Source organism: Tyto alba, unplaced genomic scaffold (genome assembly GCF_018691265.1).
Source record: "Tyto alba isolate M040663 unplaced genomic scaffold, T.alba_DEE_v4.0 Super-Scaffold_32, whole genome shotgun sequence".
Taxonomy (NCBI): domain Eukaryota; kingdom Metazoa; phylum Chordata; class Aves; order Strigiformes; family Tytonidae; genus Tyto; species Tyto alba.
Genome location: NW_024881307.1, coordinates 7159794 through 7181738, shown reverse-complemented (window position 1 = coordinate 7181738; position 21945 = coordinate 7159794). Strand labels below are relative to the sequence as shown.

General features: G+C 60.9%; 3 protein-coding genes across 3 annotated transcripts; 2 read left to right on the top strand and 1 right to left on the bottom strand.

Annotated features, from left to right (window-relative positions):
• The first annotated feature begins 433 nt into the window (after positions 1–433).
• On the top strand, positions 434–5306 carry LOC104364115 (membrane frizzled-related protein). Its single transcript, XM_032998248.2, has 13 exons — positions 434–746; positions 849–960; positions 1211–1339; positions 1704–1850; positions 1931–2174; positions 2269–2399; positions 2543–2668; positions 2823–2899; positions 3030–3178; positions 3374–3504; positions 4014–4148; positions 4300–4427; positions 4494–5306. The coding sequence occupies exons 1-13, from the start codon at positions 693–695 to the stop codon at positions 4716–4718; spliced, it is 1788 nt and encodes a 595-aa protein (XP_032854139.1). The 5' UTR covers positions 434–692; the 3' UTR covers positions 4719–5306.
• A 1450-nt stretch (positions 5307–6756) lies between these two features.
• C1QTNF5 (C1q and TNF related 5) lies at positions 6757–9680 on the top strand. Its single transcript, XM_032998230.2, has 3 exons — positions 6757–6867; positions 7775–8007; positions 8586–9680. Exons 2-3 carry the CDS (start codon positions 7794–7796, stop codon positions 9101–9103), a joined length of 732 nt encoding a protein of 243 aa, XP_032854121.1. The 5' UTR covers positions 6757–6867; positions 7775–7793; the 3' UTR covers positions 9104–9680.
• Positions 9681–15510: 5830 nt separating this feature from the next.
• On the bottom strand, positions 15511–19442 carry RNF26 (ring finger protein 26). Its single transcript, XM_032998209.2, has one exon. The coding sequence runs from the start codon at positions 19294–19296 to the stop codon at positions 17869–17871; it is 1428 nt and encodes a 475-aa protein (XP_032854100.2). The 5' UTR covers positions 19297–19442; the 3' UTR covers positions 15511–17868.
• Positions 19443–21945: the final 2503 nt, after the last annotated feature.

Below are 21945 nucleotides of genomic sequence, written 5' to 3'. Positions count from 1 at the left end.
CTGTGGAGCTCCCCGGTGCCCATGCTTTTCCCCCAAAGCCCCTGAACAATGGCCCCTTTCTCCCCTGCTTAGGGATGGAGACGGGCACTGAGGCATTAAGGGGCAGCAGGAATGCAGGTGCTGGGGCTCAGGCACCCAGGGCCGGGGAGGCGTGGGGGAAGGAGGGACACGTTCAGCCTGGGCTCCCCAACGCAGGCCCTTCAGTGCTGCCTCATGCTAGTGGGGAGCCCAGCAGCAGCTGGCAAACCAGCGGTGCCTTTGTGCATGCAAAAGCAGGGTCCCCCTGCAAGACAGTCCCCCAGTGGGGTGGGTGCGAGCACACCTTCCCCTTTAAGACGCTGGTTCTCTCTGCCAGAGCCTGACCTCGGCATCCTCAGCTGAGCTGGATTAACAGGACGAGGGGGAAGGGGCCTGCAGAGGGGACTGGGGCTGCTGGCCTCCCCAGGGCTCCCCGTACTTGCAGTGTGGCAGGCATGGCCCTCAAGGTTCTGTGGGGTCCAGCACTGGGGCGGCACGTGTAGGCACAGCTGGCACTGCCTCTGCCCCGGTGCGTGGAGCGGGGGTCCCCACACAGCCCTGGGGCCAATGGGGGCAGCCAAGGAGGAGTGGGTGGTGGGGCAGGCAGCTGTGCTGGGGGCTGGAACACGCTGGGGAGGCTTTTAGCCAGGTTGTGCTGGGAATTGCTTGTCGCCATGAAAGACTTCACCGAAATCACGCTTTGCCCCGAGGCTCTGGACCACAGCAAGGTAAGGCTGGGGGTATGGGTGCCACCTAGGATCCCCACCTAGCCACCCGTGGGTCCCCACAGCATGCTCCCTGCGGTGCCAACCGCGCTCACTCTCCTGCAGACCGAGTTCTGCAACCCCGTCTTCGAGGGTGAAGAGCCCCAGGCAGCACCAAGCACCGAGCACACACCAGATGAGGCTAGGACCAGCCCCGCGACCCCTTGGGATGGCCTCGGTATCAGCCTGGGGGTTTGTACAATGCCGCTGGCCACAGCCCTGCCAGGAGCAGCTGCAGGTCTGGGCGTGGGGTGGTGGGGCAAGTTCCCTGCAGGGCTCTGGGGCTGCTCAGGGGACCTGCTAGGACCCTGAGGACCAGAGGTCGGGATGTGCCCAGCCGGGGCTCAGCCAGCGGTGCAGGAAGGTGACACTGTGGGGGTATAGCTAGCAGCACCCCATCTCTGCCCACTTGCCTCACTTTCCTGCAGGCCAGCAGCTCTGGGGCCAGGCAGGCTGGCAGTACCGCGCCGACTGCAAGTTCACCTGGCTCTGTGTGGCTCTGATGAGCGCCGTCCTCCTCTTCCTCATCGCCCTCCTGATGGGCATTGTCATCCACCGTGAGTGCCGGAGCAAGGAGGGCTGGGGGACAAGCTGTGACCGTGGGGTGGGGGACATGGAACTGGCTCAGAGGGGGAGAGGGGCACAGAGGGGGCATTCATCCTACACAGGACCTCCCAGGGTCTTCCCGTTGTGGGAAGAGAGAGCCCCATGCACAGCAGCAAGAGGGATCTCCACCTCCCTGGGATGTGGCAAGGTTGCTGGGCCCTGAGAGCTGTGTGGGATTCCCTGGGATCCACACCTATGTGGGGTAGGGTGGGAGCACAGGACATGGGGCTGGGTAGGCTTCCTAAGCTCCTTCCCTGCACTACAGCCATTTCTCCCAGCTGGGTCTGAGCTGTCCCTGCTCTTCCCTGGGCACAGAGTTGATGTCCCTGCAGCCACCCGGCACCCCAGCCACAGCCCTGCCCGCCCGTGGCACTGACACCACCCGAAGGGACCCACCAGCACCCAAAACAGCTGCCACCCCAACCCAGAGCTGGCTGCCCACAGCCGGCACAGCAGCACCAGGTAAGTCCCGTGTGGGGCGGTGTGCCAGGATGGTGGTGCCCTGCAGCGCTAGCTCATGCCCACACTGCTGCCCTGTGCAGCTTGTGGCGGGACTCTGCATGGCCCCGAGGGCTCCTTCAGCTCTCCCAACTACCCCGGCTCCTACCCGCCCGACACACTCTGCATCTGGCACATCGAAGTGGGCTCTGGCCTCACCATCCAGCTGAAGATGGAGACATTCAGCGTGGAGGGCACTGCCTCCTGCCTCTTCGACCGTGTGGAGCTCTATGAAGAGCAGGGGGTTGGTGGGGTGGATCCTGCCCCAGCTCGGGGCAGCCCAACCAGGTAGGACCCCTCACACCCAGGGAGCCTGGTGGTACAGTGGGGAAGGGGCGGCAACTCTGGGGATGGGCAGCGTCGCCCCTTGTTGTGCCCACAGGTTTTGCGGCAACGTGGCCCCCCCAACCTTCAACACCAACTCCAACCACCTGCGTGTCACCTTCGTTTCTGACAGCAGTGTGGGTGCTCAGGGCTTCAGTGCCCACTACCGTGCCGTGGACCCCAGTGAGAGTGAGTACCTCTGTCCCCGGTCACTACCAGAACTCCTCACTGCAGGCAGGCAGTGGGTAGTGCTGGAGGGTCTCCCATAACACCCAGGGCGCTGGGTCAGGGGGATGCCACCACCAGCCTGACTGCCTCTGCCTGCACCGCAGAGAGCTGTGCCTGGGATGAGCACTTCTGTGACCAGGGGCTCTGCCTCCACCTGGGCTTCATCTGTGATGGCTTCCACGACTGCACGGACAAGAGCGACGAGGCCAACTGCAGCCTGAAACACAAAGGTGGGTCAGCCCCCCCACCTGCAGCCCACAGCCCCCGTGGCACCCAGGTAGAGGGCACGGCAATGGGCAGTGGGAGGCAGGAGTGGGGGAGCAGGGAGATGGAGTGAAGGGAGAGGGGCACAGGGTAAAGCTGCATGTGTGTGTGTCCCTCCAGAGTGCGGGGGGGTGCTGACTGCCTTGGAGGGGCACTTCTCCACCCCGAGCCATCCCCAGCCATACCCGCACCAGCAGGTGAGAGAAGGGATGACAGCAAGATGGAGGAGGGAGCAGGGTGAGGGTGGGCAGGGAGGAAGGCAACCTCTCACCAGGGAGAGCTGGGGGTGCCCTTGCCTGGTTTCATGGGTGCCCCCCTGCCCTGCAGCTGTGCCTCTGGCAGATCTCAGTGCCCATGGGCCATGTCATCGACCTGCACTTCCACAACTTCAGCCTGGAGTCACATGAGGACTGCAGCTTCGACTTCGTGGAGGTGCACGACAGCGCAGGCACAGGGGCCGCCAGCCTCATGGGCAGGTACAGACACAGCCCTGATATCTCCGGCCCTTGCTGCACCAGTCTGGGTACACTGGGCTCCTGTGGCTCAGCTGGGGAAACTGAAGCACAGGGCAGGCTGGTGAGGAGGAGCTGCTGGAGGACAGGGTATGGGGAGGTGCCGGTTGGCCCCCCTGCCCACCCTGACTCCGTCCCTCAACCCCATGGCACCGGCAGGTTCTGCGGCCACCAGCTGCCACCCACCCTGACCTCTTCACGCCATGTCATGACCATCCTTTTCGTGGCAGACGAGGGAGTAGCAGACGATGGGTTCTTCGCCACCTACCAAGCCCACAATGCCACAGAGAGTAGGTAGCCAAGCAGGGGGCTAGGCTGATCAGGGGGCCTGTGCAGTCACTGTCCTTGGGGGTGTTCGAGGCAGACTGGATAAAGCCCTGGAAAGAACTGCTCTCACCCCAAAGCTGACCCTGCTTGAAGTAGGAGGTTGGACTACAGGCCCCTGGGGTTTCTTCTCACCTAAATTACCCTACAGCCCTATTCATCCTAGCCATGGGAATGTGGCCTAGCAGGGATCACCTGCAGAGAGGCACAATCCATCCCCTGACGGCTGCCCCCCAAATAACCCAGGGAATTTGGGATCCCCCTAAGATGGGCCGTCAATAGTCATATATCAGCCACAGGTGCCAGGTGGCAGTGCTCTGCGACCACTCACCTGGATGATCCCTGGCCAGTGACCAAGAAGAGTGGAGACCGGGGTGGTCAGCATGGAAACAGGCTGACTCCCAGCCATGGCCAGCCTGCTCTCTGCCTGTGCCCAAGCCCATACCCTGCTGTGCTGGCTCCTCTCACCTTACAGAGACCTGCAGCCCCACAGAATTCTCCTGCGCAAATGGTGAGTGCCGGGTGCTGGAGTCTGTGTGTGACGGCTGGCACGACTGCCCTGACGGCACCGACGAGCTGAACTGCACTGGAATCTCCTATCCAGCCTTCAGTGAGTGCCACCCCACTTAGCACTCAGCCCCCCCAAGCCCTCCTGGCCTGGGAGACAAGCTGGCAGCTGCCCCACGGCTAACATCTGCCCGAGGCACACCTGGTGGGCATCACTGCTGCTATAAAAATTGAAGCACCTTGTCCTGTGGCAGGGTCTGTCTGTGAGCCCGTGGAAGTGGAGATGTGCCTGGGGCTGGGCTACAATGCCACCTCTTTCCCCAACATCTGGCTGGCCATCCCAGACCAGGAGGGAGCCTCTGAAGTGCTGCAGGACTACCAGGTGAGTCATCTGGGGGTTGTACATGGGTCTGCCTGCTGTGCCACGCTCACTGCCACTCTCCTGCAGATGCTGATGGAGCTCACCTGCTACCAGCACCTCCGCCTCCTTATCTGCAGCCTCTTCGTGCCCAAGTGTGTCCCAGACGGGGGTGTCCTGCAGCCCTGCCAAGCTGTGTGCTTGGCTGCTGAGCTGCAGTGCCAGCAGTCCCTTGGCCTCCTCGGCATTCTCTGGCCCATCAACTGCAATATCCTGCCTGACTCAAATGACCCCATAGAGTGCTTCCAGCCCTGACCCAGCAAGAGAAGAGGAGCAGAGTCTGAAGCAGCCTGCCCAGAGCTGCTCCCCCACCCCAAATGTCCCTCTCATCCTCCTCCTGTTGCAAATGCCCAGCTGCTGTGGTGGCCCCCATCAGCAGCACCCCATTGCCTGGCTCCTCACCTGCCCTGAGGTCAGCCCCTCTGCTCAGTGCTCAGCTCAGTGCTTGCATGCCATACGCTTGCCTACAGGACCAAGTCCCTACAGAGCAGGTGCCCCTTCTCATCCTTGCTACAAGGAAAGGCTTGTGCTGGAGGAGTTGTGCCCACAGGTTGGAGCTGTGCTGGGGACACTGTGCAAAGTCCCCCTGCCGAGCAGCAAGACAGTGGCAAGAGGGTCGGGCGCTACCTCCCCATCCTCAGCCAATCCCAGGTATGTTGACCAGAGCTATGCATGGTTCCCAGCCCACTTCTCCCTTTCAGCCTCTCCAGACTGTGCACAACCTCTTTCCCACAGCCCTCGGGCAGCTACTAGCCTAGCAGGGGAAGAGTTAATGCTCCCCAAATGGAGCAAGGTTGCATTGAGGTGAGCCAGGCTGCAGGCAGAAGAGCCCAGGGCTGCCCATTTCCCACAGCCCCAAAGCCAGCAGAATAAACAGTATGAGCAGCTGACAAACCTGATGAAACATGGCTCATTTGGGAAGGGTCTGTGTGTGGGTCCTGCCAGATCCTAGGGGACTCTGAGGCATGATCCAAGGGAGGGAAGCCAGCACCAGGGTGGAGGGTCTGAGCAGGAATGGAGAGGCACAGGGGAGACTGCCTGTCTGCAGCAAGGATTGGGCTACTGTCTGGGCCCTCAATGGGCTGGGGGGGCTAGCAGGGCCCCAGGGAGGTGGATGGGTCTCAGAGTAGGTCAGGCTGGCAGCCCATGGTACAGGGACAGGATCCTGCCCCATCAAGGACTGTGGCCCTGCTGGTTGCACTGTCTGTGCTGGCTTCAGGCCACCCTGGTGGCCACAGGCTTGGCAACACCCTGTGGCCACAAACCAGCTCCCAACTGGCCAAAACCAACAGCCTCTTCACACCTTGGGAGAGAGGACCCAGGAAGCTCCCTGCCAGCACTCAGCCTGGCCCCAGACATACGGGGCAGGAAGGCTCAGCCTGCAATATCACCCATACCCTTGAGGGAACTGGCACAGGGAGCAGAAAGCCAACAGTACCAGCATGCTTCCCACTGCCCTCACCCAGCCAGAGTGCATGGGAAAATCCCCTGCCCGGCTGGGGCTACTGGGAGCAAGAGCCACTCGGGTCAGCACCACTCTGCCCTTGCAGCCAGTATGGTACCACTATTCCCGCGCTCAGCTCCGTCGCTCCCTGCATGTCCCAGCTGCTGGAAGCTGGCTGCAGAGCATGGGGACTCCCCCCAGTCCCAGGACCGCCCCACCGCTCAGAGTCTGACGGTGTCCCTTGGATGCACTCGGTGCTGGAGCAAGTTTAAAGGGAAGCTGGGAGTGCCTTTGAAAGCTTTGCTGCATGCTCCGCGGTCCCCAGGGCTAGCCCCGCTTCCCGGCATGGCCACAGCGCTGCCCTGCCTTCACTGCCACCTGCCTGGCACCCCCAAGCTGGCTCCTGCAGCTCCCCGCAAGTGATCCCAGAGTTGGCACTGCCAGCCTGTGTGTGCACTGCCACCCTCCTTGCCACAGCCCCGCTGCCAGGGGCAGCCCCGAGGGCTCCCTCTTCCTTCTGCTGCTCCAACCCTGCCTGCCTTTGCTGGGTTTCCCTCCCTTGGCCTTTCCCTTGTTCAGCTTTCTCTCTGCTGCCTGTTTCCTCTTGTTTCCCTTCCCTCCGTCCTGCTGCCCACCCATGCCCAGATGTGTTCAGCCGAGGTGGTTTGCAGCCCATGCCTCCTCTCCCTTTGTCAGACTGTCTTGCGCTCCCTTCCCCCTGCTTACAGCACTTCTGACACCATGGGATTATTTTTCTTTTTCCCCTTGTCTTGTAGCTTTTGGCTCCCAAGGCCCTTGATTTCCTTTGGAGTTTGGGAGGAGAGACGTGAGGAGGAGAGGGGGTGGGGTGGAGAGGCTGCCTTTCCTAGGGCCTTCGTCAGCGCGAAGTGGTCAGGAAGAGCCGCAGCCTTTCCACGCCAGAGAGCAGCGAGGCGCCGGGGCAGGAGCCGCGGGATCGCAGTGAGTGGGGATACCCAGCTCTGTCTGCCCCATGCCGGGGGGAGCTGGGACTCACTGGGGTCCTCGCTCTGGTGCCTGGGCGGAGGAGAGACACTTTTCTCCTCCTTTTCCTCTTTGTTGCAGCTGTCGCGTCCAGGAGGGGGAAGAGAGCAGCTTTCCCAGGGCAAGGCCACAGGGAGGGGGCCAGCGCCAGCTGCGGGGCTCCGCTCTCGCTGCGCTGATGTGGGAAGGTCTGGGGGCAGCTTGGGCAGCAGGGTGATCCCCAGCACCGTGGTGGTCTGGCACAGCCGGGGATGCTGCAGCCCCAGCCAGCCGTGCCCCAGCCAGCCGGCCAGGAGTAGAGCAAAGCCGCCGGCAGCAGGGATGCTGCCAAGGGCCGGGTCGTGACGCAGCCCCGCGTTCCCTGAGCTGCTGCCCTGCCACGCACTGCCCGGATGCAATAACCCCCACCCCACGCACGACTCGCAGCTCGCCTGCCATCCTCCAGCTGTCACTCCAGATGTCCCTTGCCAGCACCCCCACGCACACCCGTAGCCAGGCACGCCACCGATGTAGCAGCTCCCACCCCAAACGTCCCCCAACCACACACCCAGAGCTCCTGCCTCCCGCACGTGCCGCAGCTCCCACACCAGCTCCCTCGCCCTGGCACCCCCATGAGCTGTCCCATGGCAGGGCATGCCAGTGGGCTGTGGGACGATGGGGTGGCACATCTGGCAATGGGGATGCAGCAGCAGGTGCGACCAGCAGTTAGGCCTTGCTGTGGGGAGCAGCCGGAAAGGCAAAGGGGAAAGAAGGGAGGAACTCCGTGAACTCCCTGCACCCGCTCCCAGCCAAGCACTGCAAGCCCGTTTCCCAGCCCTCTTCACTGAGGTCTCCAGAGCCATTACCCTTTTCTACCCCCTTCCAGCTGCTCCACGACAGACAAGATGAAGCAGCTCTTCCTCCTCTTCTTCCTCGGGCTCATCACCAGCTCCTTGCAGATTGAAGACAACAAGATCCCTGGGCTGTGCTCAGGGCAGCCAGGCATCCCAGGAACCCCAGGCCTGCATGGGGGCCAAGGTCTGCCGGGCAGAGATGGACGAGACGGCCGGGACGGGGCGATGGGGATGCCGGGGGAGAAGGGCGAGATGGGCCCTCCTGGTAAGAAAGGAGACATCCTGGCCAGGGAGGGGGACCTGCTCTGCCCTGCCTGTGGGGAAAGCCCTCATGCCAGGGGGTGAACCCTGGGTGCTGGCACAGCCCCACATTGCCAAACCAAGAACAAATCCTGCAAACGTGCCCCTTTCATGCCACCACCGCCCCTCCGGTCCTGCCTGTGACCCTGTGCTACTGCAACAAGCAGCAGCTCCCCATCAATGGCAAAGCTGCGTTTCTCCCCATCCTTGCTGCCATCCTACTCTGCCACCTCCCGCTTTAGGAGGGCCCACCAAGCTGTCCCCAGAACACGGCTGCATCACACCCGCCCTGGCTCCTGGGCTGGGGTCTCTCCCAGCATGTGGGGGTTTCTCCAACTCTCTGTTTCCACTGTGCCCGCTTGCCACATGCACCTAGCCCTCCCTGCTTGAGCTGCTTCCCCAGGCAGAGCACTGGCCACAGCGGGTATTCACCATCCGCATCCTGTGGGAGGCTTGTAAACCTGGTGGGATTGGGGCTGGGCAGGGGGCCATGCTGGTGGTGGTGGCTTAGAGGTAACCCTGTCCCCCTCCTGCCTGCCCCAGGAGCACCCGGTCCCCGCGGGGAGGTGGGCAACCCCGGCGTGGATGGCATGCACGGTGAGAAGGGGGCGCAGGGTGAGTGCGCAGTGGCCCCCCGCTCGGCCTTCAGCGCCAAGCGCTCCGAGTCGCGCAGCCCACCACTGGCCGACCAGCCCATCCGCTTCGACGTGGTGCTTATCAACGAGCAGGGCCACTATGACCCCGCCACAGGCAAGTTCACCTGCGAGGTGCCCGGCCTCTATTACTTCGCTGTCCATGCCACTGTCTACCGTGCCAGCCTCCAGTTTGACATCATGAAGAACGGCCAGTCCATCGCCTCCTTCTTCCAGTACTACGGGAACTGGCCCAAGCCCACCTCACTTTCAGGGGGGGCCCTGGTCCGCCTGGAGCCTGAGGACGAGGTGTGGGTGCAAGTGGGCGTGGGGGACTACATCGGCTTCTACGCCAGCGTCAAGACAGACAGCACCTTTACTGGCTTCCTCGTCTACTCCTACTGGCAAAACTCCGCTGTCTTCGCCTGAGCCTGCCCTCGGCTGTGGCCGGGGCCAGGGCACGTGCCCCTTCCCAGCCACCAGCACCCTGGGAAGAGCAGGGCTGGGATCCGGCCGCGTGGGAGCCGGGACACTGGGACCCCTGCCCCGCTCCATTGCTGCCACCCAGCGCAGGGCAGGAATACAGCCCCTCTGCCACCCCGGGGGTGCCAGGGAGCATCCCTTCAGCAGCGCTGCATAAGAGCTAAGTATTATCTCAGGCACCCAGCTCTGGGGCAAGAGGCCCGCGCCGGGGAGCCACAATAACCTGGATGTCGTATGTTACTCGCCATAGCCGCCTTGGCACTCAGCGTAGCCCCGCCAGCATGGGCACGGCGTCCCGGCCCGTGCTGCCAGCTTGTCCCCACGCGCCGAGCGAGCCCGGGCTGCCTGGCCGCTGGCGTGGCAAGGGGCCCGTCCCGGTCCCGCCGCGACCCTGGCATGCCCCAGGGCTAGCAGCCGCCCTTGCCGTCACCCCCGCTCCCTGCCCTCCGGCCGCCCCGGTGCCTCCTTCACCCTCAGTAAACGGGTCCTCGACCATACCCTCAATAAAGGGCTCACTCAGCCACGCGTGTGCCTGCTGCGTGTGCGCCCGTTGCCTGCGCGCCAGGTCCTTGCCGGGGTGCCGGCACCCCTCTGGGAGGCTGCTCCCGGGGTGCTGGGGGCCCGCGGGAGCCGGCCGGGAGGGGCCGTGGGTGGGCCACCGCCCGCGGCAGCAGGGCCAACGGTAGCCACTAGATGGAGGCATCGGCGTCCCTTAGCGACAGTCCCCCGCGCAGCCTCCCCAAACCCTCCGGAGGGGAGCGGGGCCGGCGGAGCAACCCCCCGGCTGAGGGGCCCGGGCTCCCTGCGGGGCGACGGCGGGGGCCGACGCCCTGCGGGGCGTGAGGGTCCCGTTGCCGCGAGGGCCACCCCGGCGGGCGCGGGCTTGCCCCGGGACAAGGCAGGGACCCCGGCCCGGCGCCGCGGGGGAGCGGAGGCGGTGGGAGGGGGCTTACGGGCCTCCCCGCTTCCTGCCTGCCGCCCCGTCAGCCCCGCGCTCCAGTGTGAACGCGGTGACCCGCCGCTGAGAAAGGTCCCTATTTTTAGCAGGGGAATGAAGAGCTTCCTCATTCCTGCCCAAAATAGGTCCCTGCGGGGACCAGCCAGGGAGGGGACTTTTGGCCAGGGGCCGAACTCCTTAACGGGTCCTGCTGCGGGAGCGGGGTGGGTACCGCTGCTCTGCACGGCCTTGGGGTGGCAGCTGGGCTGGGCTCTTCTCTTGGCCATGCCAGCAAAACCTTACACACGCTCACCAGCCTGGGACCCCCCCCCTTACGCAGCTAGACAGCCACCTCCCCCCTCGCCCAGCTCCTGCTGCCCCCCAAGCCGTGCTGCATGGAGCCCCAAGGACTACGGCTGTGCCCATCCATGATGAGCAAACCCTGCAGCCCTGCTCACCTGCTGTGGCTGGGAGCTGGGGCGGGCTGGCAGCAGACCTGGGGCCAGTCTGTGTGCCCCTGCGGAGGGGCCAGTGCCACCCTCAGAGAGGGCTGCCCACCGCCCCACAGCTTCCCACCCAGGGACCGGGGACCACACAGGGGCCTGGGGCCAAGGGCATGTCACTGCAACCTGCCTGGCTGTGTGAGACTGGAGGGATGCACAGTCCAGCAGTGCTAAGGGCCACCCCACACCTATAGGGGCCTGTGGAGGTGCTGGGACCAGGCATGAAGCTCGCCCCTGGGGTACTGAGGGGCTCTGCTAGCCATCTGGCAGGCTCCTCTTCCCAGCCTCAGCTGCAGGATTAGGTTACAGCGGAAGTGTCTGTTTGGGTTGACGATGGCCTTTTCTGTAAGCAGAGCCGCCCAGGGGCAAACAATGCCGCAGAGGAGATCGATGGCCGGCGCTGTCTATTCTGGGAGGAGGAAAATTAGTTTTCTTGAGACGAGGCCAGGGGAGGTGTGTGGGGGCTGGGAGCATCCTCTGTTCCCTATCACTGTATCAGGGACCACAGCTAACAGAGGCAGCCATAGACATAGCACTTGGCACAGCAGTTTCTGGGCTCTGCTTTCTTTGAGACGCTCTCGGTCTTCTGGACACTGGGATCACTGGGGGTCTGCTGAGGAACATGGAAGTGCCTGCTGCTGTCTGGGGAGGATGAGCAAGAGGATGAGGAAGAGGATAAGGAAAGGATAAGGAAGGAGGGCCTCAGGAGACCTTAACTTCTGTCAAGTTTCTAGTAAGCTCCAGCTGCCCCTGTAGAAGGAGTGCTTGAAGCCCCTGTTCCAGCTGAACCCAGGTTAGGGAGGGGCCAGCATTCCATAGGCAGTGCAAGGGTGAAGCCTATATAATGGCCAGGCTCAGCTCACAGGTATTGTAGAGCAGCTTACAGAGGCAGCAGCTTGTGCAGGAAGGTGTTTTGTTTTTTTTTTTTTTTTTTCCACTTTGTTTTAAAGAAAGCACCAGCACCTCTTTCCAGAGCAGCACACATGCCCTTGGCACACCAAGGTCATGGCCCCAGCAGCCACAGAAGCAACTCTTCCTGCAATGCTGGAGGACACCGAGCCTGCAGAGAGTGCGTGGGGACTCTTGCTGGGGTTGGTGCACCTGGCTGGCAGCCTGCAAGAGGTGTGTGGTCATGCATGTCTTGGAGCTGTGCTGCCAAGCAGACAGCTGCTGGAGGAGGTCAGCAGGCTGCGTGGCATCAGAGAGGGCGTTGAAGAGATCAACCAGATTGTCTCTAAGACCCTACAGCTACAAGAGCCCAACCTTCAGCTATGGTGGTAGAACATGCACCTGCTAGCTTCGAAAGTGGAAATGCCCTTAATGGTGAAGGTTGTCCTGGTGACTCCTGGCATCAGGAGGATGGTTCCTGCTCCACTCAAAAGCTTGCGGTTATGGCATAGGTTCAGCGCCCTCATTGCTGACGAGTTGCAGGGAGTACTCTCCAGTCATCTTCAGGTGACCTCTGCCCATAGGACAGCTGACCTGGTAAGGAGAACTTAAAACTGGGAATGGCAGGGGAGGGGACAATCCTCACTCAGGTGGGGATGTCGTGGGTGGGGTGGGTAAGCAAAGGGCTCGGGGAGTGTGAACAGTGGGGACTGTTACCAACAAAACAGGACTGAAGTGGGGTCACTTCAGCATAGGGGCACAGATAGGGCGGTGCCGGCAGGACAGTGTTGTGGGCAAGCTCTCATGGCCTGCTGGGGAGTGGGCATGTGTGGGGGCCACTAATGCAGGCAGGACGGGGTGCAGACAGGAGGAACTAGCAGACTGTGAACACTTGCAGGGCTGCAGCCTCTTTGGGATGATTGGTGATGTGGCAGCTGAGGGCTGATGGGTCAAGATTAGCAGGCAGCTGTGTGGGTGTCTGCTACATGCCACCTGATAAGGACACAGCCTGCTTTCTTCAGGTATCTGGAAGATGCCCTGTTTTGTCAGGCCCTGGTATGCCCCTGGTATCTTATGGAGAGACAACCCAGTGGGGCACAAGCAGTCCAGGAGGCTCCTGGAGCATGTTGACAATGCTTTGCTGGCATGGATGATTGAGGAGAGGTGCTCTGCTGGGCCCCACAGGTAGGAAGGACTGGCCAGGGGAAGGTCAAGATCCTGAAAGAAGAAAAGACAAAAGCAGGACCACAACCCTGGATTTCAGGAGAGTAGACACTGGCCTCTTCAGGGATCTGTTTGGGAGAATCCCGCATCCTTGAGAGAAGAGGTGTCCAAGAGGATGAAGGATCAGCTCCTCCAAACTCAAGTGGTCTGTCCCAGTGAACAGGAATTGGAGGTGGCTGGTTGTTGGTGTTAACCTAGGAGGAATAAGGGGACCCAGACACAGACACACTGGAGCGAGTCCAGCAAAGGGCTGTCCATCTTCTACTGTGAGGGTGATCAAACTCTGGCACAGGCTCGTCAGAGGTAGTAGAGTCCCTATCCATGGAGACATTCAGAACCTGACTGGCCACAGTCCTGTGCTACCTGCTTTAGCTGCCGCTGCTTGAGGAAGTGCCTGGGCTGGATGATCTCTAGGTCCTTGGCAGCCTCAGCCACTCTGTGTCCCCAAGGCCTCACCACAGTCAGCACTACGGCTCTGAGGTGCTGGGATTGCTGGCGTGTTCAGGGAGCTGGTGTGGGTCCTTGTGCTGAGCCACTAATGAGGGAGCAAAGCTGGTGCCCAGGAGCAGCCCAAAGGCCCCCCATGGTTTGGCTACTGATCGTCACCTGCTCCCTCCCTGTTGGCCTGGTATCATTAGCTGCTCATGCTGCTGCGCATCTGCAGCGTGCGTCTGTCACGCCAGTCCCCTGCTGTCAGGCAGACGATGGCTGTTGTCCCCAGGCTGGGACTAGTGGTTCATTAGGGCTGGGATACTGCAGCTGGGCTGACAAAGGGATCCTGGGGATTTTTCCCAAGGCCTGCAGGGCCCTGGTTTCAGCAATCTGTCAGCCCACCACCACCCCAGTGCTCCTAAACTGCAGTAACCCAGCAGCATCATGCTCCTCCCTCCTTGGGGAAGGGCGAAGGGTCTTAGCATTGCGATGGGCTGAGACCAGCCCACTCAGCTCACACGTGAGGCTCCCGAGCAAGCTCTGGAGCAGGGATTAACCTGGGGACTTCAGATCTCATGCCCTGGCCCGGTCTGTGAGCATTGCCGCTGCTGGACACCCTCGCCAGGCAGTGCAGCCCTGCACCGAAGGCCACATTCCCCGGAGCAGGCAGCTCTGGCGTAACTGACCGTCATTCTCAAGGACCTTATGTGCTGCCCATTAGCTGGGAGGTGGTTGCATTTTCCTCCCATAATTGCTTGCCGCTTGGCCAATGAGTGAGCCAAATGCGTGCAGGATGGCTCCCGGGGGAAGGCTGTGTCCTTCACATCCTGTCCTCACTTGGCAGGCTCAGCCGCAGTGGCCTGAGGCAGCTGAACACCCTCTCTGTCCCCCGCTGGGGCTGGCTGAGGGGGTGGTGGGCTGGTAGCACCCAGTAGCACCCTGTCTATGCGGGGGATAGCAAATGTTCCCCTTCTGGTCCAGTCCTCCTGCTCCAGGGCAGCTCTGCAGCCTTCCCAGATGCCCAACCTGCTTTGGCTCACACACCCTGGGAGTGAGAGAGGAAGGCTGAGAAGTGCCTCAGTTTCCTCAGCTGTCACCTGTCTGCAGCCAGATCCCCACAGGGCTTGGGAGGGCTGCCGGCATGGCCCTCCTTTCCATGTCTGCAATGTGCCTGGCAGAGCTGCACTCTCACAGCAGATGTCCATCTCTTTCTGGCCTCCCAGCATCCCCCCTCTTCCCACTGTGGCTTTCATCTTGGTTAAAATTAGCTACTTTGCTGGCATGGCCCTGCCAAGGCAGGTGAGTTCAGAGCAGGGTGAGCCAGAACTCCTGGGGTCTCTGCCCATCAGGGTCCTGAAATATTTTTCCAAACAATTTACAAGGATGCTGGAGAAGCAGAGGGTGCTTAAAAGCACACAGTAACCTGCCAAGAGCTCAGATTGTGGCCAAGGAGTAACTCATTGTGCGGCAAATGCGTCTGCTCACCAATAGCCCAGTGCAGCTGAGCCTGCCATAGCCTTTCTGTGAGGCAAGACGAAGCCCTGTGCTGCCTGCTGCTCTACAACTCCTAGTGCTTTGGGTGCTGCCTCCCTCCCTGGGACAGTCAGGCTTGCCAATGCCCTCCAGTGCAAGTAGCAGGACATCAAGGTGCCAAGGACACCGGGGAGCAGGGATTACATGTCCCTGTGCATATTTCTGCCAGCCTGGGAAATGCCAGCCTCTGCTTTGGGCTGCTGAGGCCCTGGGGATCTCCATCTCAGAACTTGTGTATGAATCCCTTTGCTCCAGTACAGGGAGGAACTGCTCCTGAAAACAGATGAAGCTATGTGTACAGGCCCCTCTTCAAAGCAGCCGTTGCTTCTCTCATCACGAACAGCTCAGAGTGACTTGAACTAGGAGTGAAGATGCCCACCAGGTCTGGGCCCCTGCCAGCAAGAGCTACCCTAGCTGCTCTGCCTGCTCCTGGGTCCAGAAGAGGCTGCAGAACTGGACACATCTCCAGGCAAGACACAGACGTTCGCACTGCTGCACAGGCATATCCACAACCACCTCCTCTCGCTGTGGATTAGCAGAGGCGCTGGGGGGATGCCAGCCCTGGGAAGCCCACCTACTGCATCTTCAGCTGTGGAGTCATCCTCCTGGGTGCCATCATTTTCTTGTGCAGCAGCCTGGCTCCAGGGTATCCCACAGCATTGCCCTTCTGGGTGCGAGCACTGCCAGAGAAATAGCCCTGAGCTTGCTGGTGGTGTTAGCCCTGTAGCTCTGACCCCCCGTGCAGTGACGGGCTTCCTCTGGAGCTCAGGGGTGAGCAGAGAGGAGACCCCATCCCCCCCAGAGAAAACCCTTCCCAAGAATGAGGCAGAAGGCAGTTTTTGATAAAGGAGACTTTAATCTGCTGAGTGTCTAGTCCGTAGTGCAAAGAGTTAAACTTAAGGCAAAGCTTTCTCTTCTTTTTTTATAAACAGGCAGCAAACAAACAGGCCTTAAAACAATAAGCACGGCTGCTGTAATAGAAAAAAGGGGTTGAGGGGAGAAACTGCAGTCCTGGGGAGATGTCCTTCCCCCATGCTGTAATTCCGATAGGAAACACTGCAGCCTAAGATCCATGAGCTGATCCTGACCAAACACCACTGCCTGCTGCCAGGAGCATGGCCGCACTCCCAGGTGTCTCCAGAGGCACACCCAGAGGAGGGTGCAGCTCCCTCGGGAGGACCTCTAAAGGTGCCTAGGACAAGCAGGACCCTGGGGAATGCAGCCTTGTGGGGCTGCACTCATGGCTCTGGCAATGGCTGGGCTACTCAACTGCAAGTGTCACTGGCTGCAACCATGGAAGAGTTGGTGGGAGGGAGCATGGGTGGTGTGTGTCTGGGCGCACAGGGACAAGAGGCTGAGCAGCAGTGCTTGAGTGGGGAGCTTTGCATCTCTGCAAGTGAGGTGGAAGCAGCTGATAGCTCAGGGGCCAGGCCCTTCCCACACGCATGGGTGCTCAGGAGTCCCGCTTGGCCCAGGGAGTCTCTCCAACCCCAGCAAACACAGCGGCAACCAGCCCCTGCAGTGCCTCCCAGAGCAAAGCCACTCTCCAGTGAGGTAATATCTTGCCACAGCTCATGTTTACAATGCAGAGGCATCTCCCAGCATGGCCTGGCCTCTCTGCTGCCTCTGTTTTGGCTTAAATGACTAATCAAGGAGAATAGAGATGGAAGACCATGCCAGCTGCCCTTAGGCTCTTGGCTTGCAGTCCAGGAGTCAAGACTCTTTCCAGTCTGGCTCCAGCCAAAATTGGCTGTGGCACGTGGCTGACCTCAGGCAAGCAGTTGGAAAAGGAAAAGCTTTTTACTGCAAGGCTCTCTTGCAGCCCAGCAATTTCTTGGAATGGTGCTGGTTGACCAAGCTGGGATGAGCCATCTCAGGCCTCCCCAGCCAGAATTGGATGCCCTCGTTAAGACTTGGGGGACACTTAAATAAAACTAGCTACATTTCTGACAGACAGTTAAGACATAACAGCAGTGTAACCCTGCCCTAATCAAAGACAGCCATGGTCCTGGTAGTGCTCCATGCACACAACTGCAGGTCTACAGCACAGCTGTGCAGAACTTGTGCCTGGAGCTGGAATGTCTCAGTGGGCTCCTAGGAGCTTTGGAGTGTTCCCTTACTACCAGAGAGTTACTCCCTCTATCCAGCCTAGCCTAGGAAGCATCAAGTACTGGTGTGAACCATCCAGTTCCATGGCACTCTGAGCCTGAAAAAAATTAGTATTTTCTAGAGAGGGTTCTCCAGCATTGGCTCAGATGTGTGCTGTTGCTGCCAGGGCTGTGAGCACTGGCCAGCCAGCCACCCCTCAGGTCCCACAAGGAGCACCGCCGCCCCTGCAGAAAGAGTAACTCCCTCTGGACGCCCCATGTGAGTAACCTGATGTGTGCTTGCTAGTCTTGCATAGGTGATGCATGGAAGCAGCAGCAACACTGAGCTCTGCAGTCAGCTGGCCTTCAGGGAGCCTGTGTTCATCACAGTTCCTCATTGTCCTGGCAAGGGGAATAGGAAGCTCAAAAATCAAACTAAAGTCACAGGGATACTGAAGCACCCGAGAGACCCTGCTCTTTTCCAGCTAAGAGCTAGGCTCAGCTCTCTGGTAGCAAAGGCTAAGAAGTTCGAGTGTGCTTATTGCTCTCCTAGGGTCTTGAAAAAGGGGCACACTTCTCCTTTCCCAGGGAGCTCCCCCCATTTAGATGGTGGAAGGAGGAAACAAAGGCCTGAAGGCTGTCTGCCAGGTAGTTTTCTGGTCAGACCGTGGGAAAAAAAACCCTCCCTTGGCTTGCACCAGCCCCTCTGATTCCCAGGAGGGCATGCACAGCCTTTAATCTTTCCATCAGCTTTGGCTAGGAAGGACCAGAGCATCTTTCTACACTTTGCTTTGGATCTCAGACAGCTGCAGGCTCAAAGCAACAGGCCCTGAAACAGCAAAAGTTGTCAACAAAAAAAAAAAAAGTAACTCTTTCAGGCTGCTGCAGAGGTCAGTTATTGTGCTTGCTAGCAAGAGCTACAATCTTTTGTTATGTAGCAAATGTGGCTAGCAGATGTCCCCAACAGCCTTTTGCCCTTTCAGCACCATCCTTAGTTCTTTGGAAGCTGCACAAGGCAGCCCTGGGAAGTTCTGCTTCCTGGCAAGAGGCAGGCACGGGTGCCCCTGACCTCCTGGGAAACCGACCCAAGCCACCCGCCCCTTGGGCTCACAAGTACACATTGAGTGTCTGGAGGATCATCTGGCGGCACAGCGGGCAGTTGCGCTGGTAGATGGCCTGCTGCAGGAGGACTTCTGTGCACTCCTGACACAGGCAGAGGTGCCTGCAGGGCAGAAGCAGGACTGTCTTGGTTTGGTCTTGACAGATGACACATTTCTTACGTTCCTCTTGTTCTTTCAGGAGCATCCAGGGGTCATTATCCGGAGCACCCTCACCCTCCCCAGCTGCTGCGTTCAGCTGCTGCCTCCTCAGAGATTTCCCCCAGGAGGTGCTTTGTTCCTCCCTGGGCAGCTGGAGACGCTGTCCTGCCATGGCACTTCGACTCAGAGCGGGACGCGCTTGTGGTACCTGCTCCGCATGCAGCCGGTCCTCATGCTCAGCCGGCTGCTGGCCGATGCCTGCCAGCGCCAGCCTGCTGGGTGCCGCGGGTCTGAGGGCAGGCGCAGCTGCCCCTCGCTGGTTGCTTTCCGGGTTGATCACTCTGCCTCCCCGGCTCCAGTTGGTCACCTGCAGACTCCAGTCCACCAGCCTGCGCCAGGCCTGAGAGGTCATGGCCATGCCCAGCGTCAGGACTGCCACCTGATAGAGCCGCCACACATCCCGCTGCAGGCGGTGGTAGGAAGGCAACGTGTTAAAGTAGCCCAGCACGTAGCCTGTCAGTGTCCACAGCAGCCCGGGGTTGAACACGAAGATGCTGACGACAATAATGAGGAGGAGCAAGCCCAGGCCGTAAATATTCACAAAGAAGATGCTGATGAAGAGCTCGACGATGGAGGCCAGGAGCTCAAAGGCCAGCTGGCAGGGTGACCACAGCAGGATGGACACCGCGATGGCACTGCTGGAGACGTGCGCCAGGAAAGCAGCCAGCAGGTCTGTGACTCTGAGGAAGGGGCCAGCGATGGAATCCCAGAGGGCCGCGAGCAGGGTGAAGAGGTTCTGTGTGCCGATGAGGCAGACATTGACGAGGCTGTTGATGAGGTAGGCCAGCAGGCTGGTGGCGATGGCCAGCCCCTCGCAGAGCTGCCTGCCCAGCGCCTGGCCGCAGCCCAGCAGGCCGCACAGCCCGCGGTGCAGCAGCTCCTTGCCCCGCAGTGCCAGGTGCGAGAGGAGGTGCCCCGCCACCTTCAGCCCCTCCAGGCCGCAGCAGCAGCCCCGCAGCAGGCCGGCCAGCCCCTGCAGGGCGCCCAGCGCCAGGCAGCAGGCCGCCCGGGCCAGGGAGGCCAGCGAGAGCAGCAGCCCGTCCCAGCAGGCCAGCGCCCCGGCGGCGGCAGCGGCGGGGAGGCCGCAGGCCGCCGCGAGCAGCCAGAGCAGCGCCGACACGAGCGAGGACACCAAGAAGAAGTTCACGTCCAGCACCAGGACCAGCAGGTCCAGGGCCACCCGCAGGCCGCGCAGCAGCAGAAACAGCAGGTCCATGGCGGACCCGGGCGCCCCGCCGGGGCCCGTACGGCGCTGTCAGCAGCGGCCCGCCCGCCGCCCCCCGGCCCTGGGCGCCGCCATCTTCACCCGGGCTGCCGCGCGGCGCCGGGCCAATCGGCGGCGAGGGCCGCGCCTCTTCCTGCCGCCCATTGGGCGGTTCGTAGGACGCGGCGGGGGCGCGGCCGCTGGGGGCGTGGCCGCTGCCGGGTGGGGCGCCGCCGGCTGGCTGGCGCCGCCGGGGCGGGCTCCGCCCCCTGGCGCGCATTTAAAGGGACAGCGGCGCCCGTTTGACCGTGGCGGAACTCGCGGCACCGCGGGCCCGCTCGCAGCGGGGCGGGGGCGGCCGGGACATGAGAGAGGCCCACCCTCGCTCCGGTTCCAAGCAGCGTGGGGGGCACCCACCACTCTGGGGTGCCGGGGGCCACACATGTGATGAGCTTGCGACAGCCTCAGCCCTGGCGCAGGGAAGGTTTGCGCTCTCTAGCGGGGTCCCAGGGGTGGGAGTGTTTGGGACAGGATCAGCCCAGGGCTGTGCTGCTCTCACCCCACCTAGCAGTTTCCTGCAGGAGGTCCCAGAATAAACCCATGGCCATGGCCTGGCCCAAGGCTACAGCCCCAGAGCAGCTCCTGCTGGCTCCTGGGCAGGGTGTGGGGCTGACAGTGTCTCTGCCCTTCGCTCTGCCGTGCCCCAGGAGATGGTCCAGCTCTGCTGCCCTGACAGTGATGACAAGCTCAGGAAAACCCAGCCCTGGAGCCCAAGGCTTTTTAAGGAAGGGGAGTGCGTGTGGAGTGGATGACCCATAGGAAAGACATCTGCAGCGCTGGGAGGCACTTGCCAGTGCAGGGCCAAGGAGGGAAGCACTGCACCCCGGGACAGCAAAGAGCCCCAAGGCAGCAGGACGCCGGGGTCCCCTTCCTGCAGCCACCTGCCCCTTCACCCACCATAACACCCTGAGCCAGGGCAGGGGCCGTGTCCTGGCACACTCTGCGTGATACTGCACCGAGCTGACGCAGCTCTCCCCAAGCCACAGCACTGGCTGGGCTGTGTTAAGGGAGAAGCCGTTGCCTGAGCATTCACACACCAAACAAGGAGTTGCACACATGCCACATGAGATTTTAGCTGCCAGGTCCAGAGTCCTTTCACAGCGGGCGACCCCAGTGAGCCAACAGGTGCCCCTTTCAACTCCTGGCACACACACACTCCCTCTCAGGCGCTTCCTCTTCCCTCAGACTCAAACCCCAGGTTTTCTGAAGCAGAGTCTCTAATCAAGGCCTTCAAAATAAAAGCGTAATTTGTTCTGTCTATAGTGCACAAATTTAGACAGCTCGAGCTGGGTGCCTCCGGGGAGGGACCTCAAACACTAAAATCCCTGGGCAGTTATACCCTTACAATGTAAGTTCCCATCCCACACATGACAGTCCAGTCCAATAGTAATATTCACATCTGGGGTCCTCTTATTTTTCACTAGGTCCTTCTTGTCTCTAGGGGGGTTCATTCTTTTTCTGTTTCTGGGGCTGTAGTTTAGACCAGTGGTTATTATGTCCTTTTTTCAGGCTCAAACTAGTTCCGAGGTTTTCCAGATTTTCTTGTTCTTCCAATCAGAAAACAGGTCAAAGTTAAGCAAGAGCATTAAGCAAGCTATAAGTTCTGCTGTATCATGAATGACTACTTTTAGGCAGTTAAAAAAGGTCCTTAAAGCCTTTAAAACACATTAACAGCCTCTATAATTTTATATACATTCTTGTGCTATTACAGCCTCACAATCTTATCCCATTATTGCCATGCACTGTTCACGTCTCGTTTGGGTCTAGTCCGCATGCTCATGTAGCTCAGCTTTGCCACCTTCTGCAACAGCTGCTGGGATGGCAGATGTGTGTGTGTCAGTCTGTCTGTCCCTGCCTGGGGTCTGTCCTGCTGGCTGGCTGCCTGCCAGCCTCGTCCCCTCCCTGCCTGGCCGGTTTTGGCTGCGGGGTTCCTCACAGCAGCGGGTGCCTGGATCCCCGGCAGTGTGTGCACCCGTGCCCACGTGATGGAGGAAGGATGCTTTCAGCATTTATGGTAATGTTTGGATTTCTCATTGCTTTACCAAACAGGAGAAGGAAAAAAAGAGCTGAGCCAAGGGCTGGGTGTGCTCCACTCATTCCCTGCCTTTGGTCACGCACCTGCTTCCCCCTCCCCGCTCCTGGCACCTGCCCAGGCCCCTGTCATGACTGGGGCACTGTGCCTCGTGGGGTCCTTGCTGCAGGGCCGGAGAGGTGCAGGGGCTGCAGGGTTTAGAGGCCAGAGCTCCGTTAGCAGGGCTTTTCTGTCATTGGTCTAGGGAGCAGAGGGGAGCCTGTGCCGGATCTCCCTTGCTGTAGGGTGTCTGGCTCTGCAGCATCCAGACCTGCTGGAGAGAGATGCAAGGCTCAGGCATCCCGGCATGGGGTGAAGAGGGGTGCAGGGGGCTGGGAGCACCCAGGGGATCAGTTCAGGTTGCAACACTGATTTGGCTGGAGGCAGAGTGGAGCGGGGCTCCCAGAGTAGCGAGAGGCTGGCATGCAGGGACAGAACACTCCTTCCCAGGGCCCTGTGGGGGGGACAGACATCCCTGCCAGGGTGTCTGGCAGCTGGGCCATGGCCAGGACCCCTCCTTGCAAGCAGGG

Excerpts from the sequence above, each read along its gene's own strand:
- LOC104364115 (XM_032998248.2), top strand. The coding sequence starts at position 693 with ATGAAAGACTTCACCGAAATCACGCTTTGCCCCGAGGCTCTGGACCAC. Across the intron at positions 1,340-1,703 it reads GATGGGCATTGTCATCCACC|AGTTGATGTCCCTGCAGCCA; the intron begins GTGAGTGCCGGA and ends CCCTGGGCACAG. Across the intron at positions 2,669-2,822 it reads CTGCAGCCTGAAACACAAAG|AGTGCGGGGGGGTGCTGACT; the intron begins GTGGGTCAGCCC and ends GTGTCCCTCCAG.
- C1QTNF5 (XM_032998230.2), top strand. The coding sequence starts at position 7,794 with ATGAAGCAGCTCTTCCTCCTCTTCTTCCTCGGGCTCATCACCAGCTCC. Across the intron at positions 8,008-8,585 it reads GGGCGAGATGGGCCCTCCTG|GAGCACCCGGTCCCCGCGGG; the intron begins GTAAGAAAGGAG and ends TGCCTGCCCCAG.
- RNF26 (XM_032998209.2), bottom strand. The coding sequence starts at position 19,296 with ATGGACCTGCTGTTTCTGCTGCTGCGCGGCCTGCGGGTGGCCCTGGAC.